This window comes from Netta rufina (genome assembly GCF_964035555.1).
Source record: "Netta rufina genome assembly, chromosome: 12".
Taxonomy (NCBI): domain Eukaryota; kingdom Metazoa; phylum Chordata; class Aves; order Anseriformes; family Anatidae; genus Netta; species Netta rufina.
The window spans coordinates 20,213,117-20,217,040 of NC_140135.1; the positions used below are offsets into that span (position 1 = coordinate 20,213,117).

The window sequence follows — 3,924 nt, forward strand, 5'->3', positions numbered from 1 at the left end:
GTTTGGGTAAAACCCAGCGCAGCCTTATCTGCTGAAGCAGAACCAGCAACAAGAAAACTTTCACTTAGGTCAAGTTAGGAACAAGAACAAGTCCTTTCCTGGCATAAATCTGGTCAGGGAGTTATTAAAGATGTTATTCAACAGCGAATTCATGGCTATCCTGTGTGGGTAACCCCAAAAAGGGGGGTTCTGCTCTATTTCCCCTGCAAGCTGCGGTGCAGGCAGGGCTGCCCGCAGGAATGGCTGCTGCTATCTGCACGTGACAGCTTGCTGTGAGTTTTTATTTTGCTTTCTTTTTCCTGTTTTCCTCTCGGAGGCAGGGCTGCGTTGCAGAAGCTGCCGTGAAGCTGCGCAATCTGCAAACAGACTGGCGAAGCCCCGGCGGTAACTGGGGTTGCTGGGGAAGCTCCATGGGGCTGCCAGGAGGGTCAGAGCTGCGGTGCGGGCTTTGCCTTCACTCAGCAGGATGCCATAAATGCCCTGAGGGGTCACCAAGGTCGACCTGGACGTCCACTCCCTGCACTCCAACGTGCCCCTCTGAAGCAGCTCTTTGAAGCCCTAAAAAGCCTTTTTTTTCCCCCAAAACCAAGCAAGGAAACCACATCCCTTAATTATTCTTTTTCTTTTGTGAGAGGAGGAGGCTCAGGCCAGCAGGGGACGGTGTGAGCTGGAGCATGGTAAGCCCCAAAAAGCATTTCCCCAGGTTGTGTGGGTCTCTTTGGCTGGCGAGCAGTGAACTGCACCGCCTGCGTGCACCTCGCCAGGAACGCCACATGGGCTGGACATGTGCACCCAATTATCAGTAAATCTGTTCTCTATTAAAAAAAAAAAAATCCTCTGCCTACATTTACTTATGTAATCCTCTGAGGGTTTTTGGCACGGCAGTCACCAACGCCTTAGTGCACGAGAGCAAACCCCGCAGCCCACGGGGCCGTGGTGTTGGGGGGGGTGCTTTTTGGGGCCGCTGGCAGCCCAAGGGGGGCCAGGAGCAGGACAGGCACCCCCTGCACCTTGAGACATTGCTTTGAGAGTGATGCCAGTACCGAATTAGCTGATAAATAGAAAAAATGCAGCTGTCCAAGAAAAAAGTGCTACGGAAATGCTGCCTGGGGGTGGCCGTCGGGGCTCTTGGGGCTCTTTGGGAGCGGCTCGAGTCGGTCCCTACAACCATGGGAGGGTTTGCTTGAAATAACACCCACAGTGCCCAAAGACGTGTTGAGAACATTTTATTTCCTCCCGAGTTTGAAGCCTGAAGGATGCACTCGGGTCAGGTTTGTAAACGTTTCTTGGTCCCAGCGAGGGCTGCACCCACTCCTGGTTTATGAAGCAGACCCGAGGGGCTTGTGTGACTTCGGTATCGATGAGCAGAGGCTTTAGCAACCCTCCAAGTGACACAGGCTCCTAGATGGCAACGCCAGCTTCTCATCCTCTCTGCTGCAGTCCCAAGGTCCAGATTTAGTGTTGATTTTCTCGGAGGGAGAGGTTTGCTCTGCATGCAAACCATTACCCGTCCTGATCTGGAGCCCGCGGTGCGGAGGGCACAGGCCCACCCCGCACCACCCCTGGCAGGATGCAGAAGGGCTGCCAAACACGACAAATAGGTACAGACACTGACACGACAGCAAAGGCAGGGCACCACACCTAGCTGCAGTCCGGCAGGGGAGAAAACACTGATGGTTGTGGCGGCTGTTTGAGATATTTTAGCGATAACATGACGGAGAACACTGTAAGGCGAATGGTCCCTGACACTACAACACAGCACCCAAACCTCCTCCACCAAAACGTCCTCCTGGGCCCGATCCCAGCACCTGCTGCGCACAGGGGGAATTCAGCACGGATGTGGAGACCCAACGCGACCTTCACTCAAGCTACGGGGAGCACCTACGCGGCGGGGAGCGTCTTCTTTTCAAGAGATGGACTCCAGGAGGAGCTCATCGGGCGGCACCGGGGGGATTTCCATGCTGTTTATCCGGCCAAAGAGCTTGGGGAGGGACCAAAGCCTGAAGCGCGGCAGGTTTCTCGGCTTGGTGCGGATGTCGTGGCCGGCGTCCACCACGGAGAAGCTGCTGCGGCTGCGCGTGAGGCGAGCCCGCAGGGCGGCACAGCCGTGCCGCAGCAGCTGGTCCTGGAACTCGGAGGTCATGAAGTAGTAGAGGACGGGATCCAGGCAGCAGTTGAGGCTGGCGAGGCAGAGGGAGATGGGGTGGAAGCGGAGCGTGCTCCTGTGCACGGCGCAGTCCGTGATGATGTTCTCGATCACCATCATGAAGAGGGGGAAGTTGATGTGGTAGGGGGTGAAGCAGATGAAGAAGACGGCGGCGCACATCAGGACCATCCGCAGCGCTCGCTGCTTCTCGCTGGCGTTTTGCAGCTGCGTCTGGCACTCCCGCAGTGACTGCCTCATCTTCCACGTGCAGCAGGCGATGATGCCGAAGGGGATGACGAAGCCGAAGAGCTCCGCCACCGTCACCAGCGCGATGGAGGCTCCCGGCGCCAGCTGCTTCACGGCCAGGTCCGAAAAGCAGGTGTTGGTGCTGTTGGACAGGGCCGGGCTCCTCACGATGGGCAGGGGCAGGCAGGCAGCCCCCACGAAGAGCCAGACGGCCGCGCTGATGGCCGCGTCGTAGCGGCGCTTCCAGTCCTTGGCTCTGAAGGGGTGGAGGAGGAAGAGGTACCGCTGGATGCTGATGCAGGTGAGGAAGCAAATGCTGGCGTACATGTTGAGGTACTTCAGGTAGAAGCAGACCTGGCAGAGGAAGCTCCCGAAGGGCCACGTGTGGTTGATGTAGTAATACATCCGCAGCGGCAGCGAGAGGACGTGGGCCAGGTCGGCCACGGCCAGGTTGATCATGAAGATGACGGCTTTGCTCTTCTTGCTGATGAAGCGGCACAGGACCCACAGGGCAGCGCTGTTGGCCAGCAGGCCGGGGATGAAGATGATGGTGTACGTGGCTGCGTACAGCGTGGACTGGAAGGCCATCTGCGGGTGGGTGCAGTTCCCAGAGGACGCGTTGCTCTCCATCTCGGCCGAGTCTCCTCGCTCCGTGGTGGATTCAGGCAGGTGGAGGCTTTCTGTGGAGAGCAAAAACAAGTGCTGTGATGCCCCAAACCTCCCTGCATTGAATAAATGCACTTCAGGGTGGAAGGACAAGCTGCATATATACAGGTGATTTCCGTGGGGCTGCAAATAAAGAGGGGCTTTGAGCGGGCTGATAAAATTGTCCTTTTGGATCCGCGCAGAGGTTCAGTGTAATTAGCCTCAGCAAACGATGCTGCTGGCAGCAGAGAGGAGCAGAGGCCAGCCAGGGAGGTGCAGACAGATCTATCACAGCCCTGGCTCCAGATCCAAGGCTGCTTTCCTAAGCTAATAGCCAGCCGAACGCACGCCAGTCCCTCTGTCAGTCCTGCTAACTCAATTTGGGCGCTCCCGGCACGCTGTGCAGGCATCGTGTTGTAGCAACAGACAGGATCTGCCAGCAGCAGCCCAGGCCCTGCAGGAAGACAAATACGCTTGTCTCAGAGCTGCAGAAGGATTTTTTTCCCCCATTTGCCTGATTCACCTCCCACTGCCAGCGCGGGGGCATTGGCAAGTCGTGTGGGGCTCACGGGTACATGTGGGTCTCTGGAGGGTGGTGGATTTGCTATCTGGGAGCAAAGCCCCACGCCGTGCAATTTGCCTCTGGGAGATGTGGTGCTGGAAACAGAGCCTCGGGCAGCCTGCAGGGTGTCGGGACGCCTGTGGCTTCCTTCCAGCAGCCTGCTCTGGGACAGCCCCAGCAGCTCTGCCCTTGCCACCAAGCCCCTCAGCAGTGGCATTTAATTAGGAAGCAGCTTCCCACAGCCCTGTGCCTGGTGTTTGACACAAGGACGGCTTTCCCAAAGCTAAACTGCCCGCAGCAGGGAGCAGCTCCTGCACACGAGGTG

General features: G+C 57.5%; 1 protein-coding gene across 1 annotated transcript; it reads right to left on the reverse strand.

Annotated features, from left to right (window-relative positions):
• Window positions 1–1,906: 1,906 nt before the first annotated feature.
• On the reverse strand, window positions 1,907–3,022 carry LOC311213750 (putative P2Y purinoceptor 10; the record flags this gene model as incomplete). The annotated part of the gene is made up of 1 exon (XM_084293963.1): window positions 1,907–3,022. The coding sequence occupies one exon, from the start codon at window positions 3,020–3,022 to the stop codon at window positions 1,907–1,909; it is 1,116 nt and encodes a 371-aa protein (XP_084150089.1).
• Window positions 3,023–3,924: the final 902 nt, after the last annotated feature.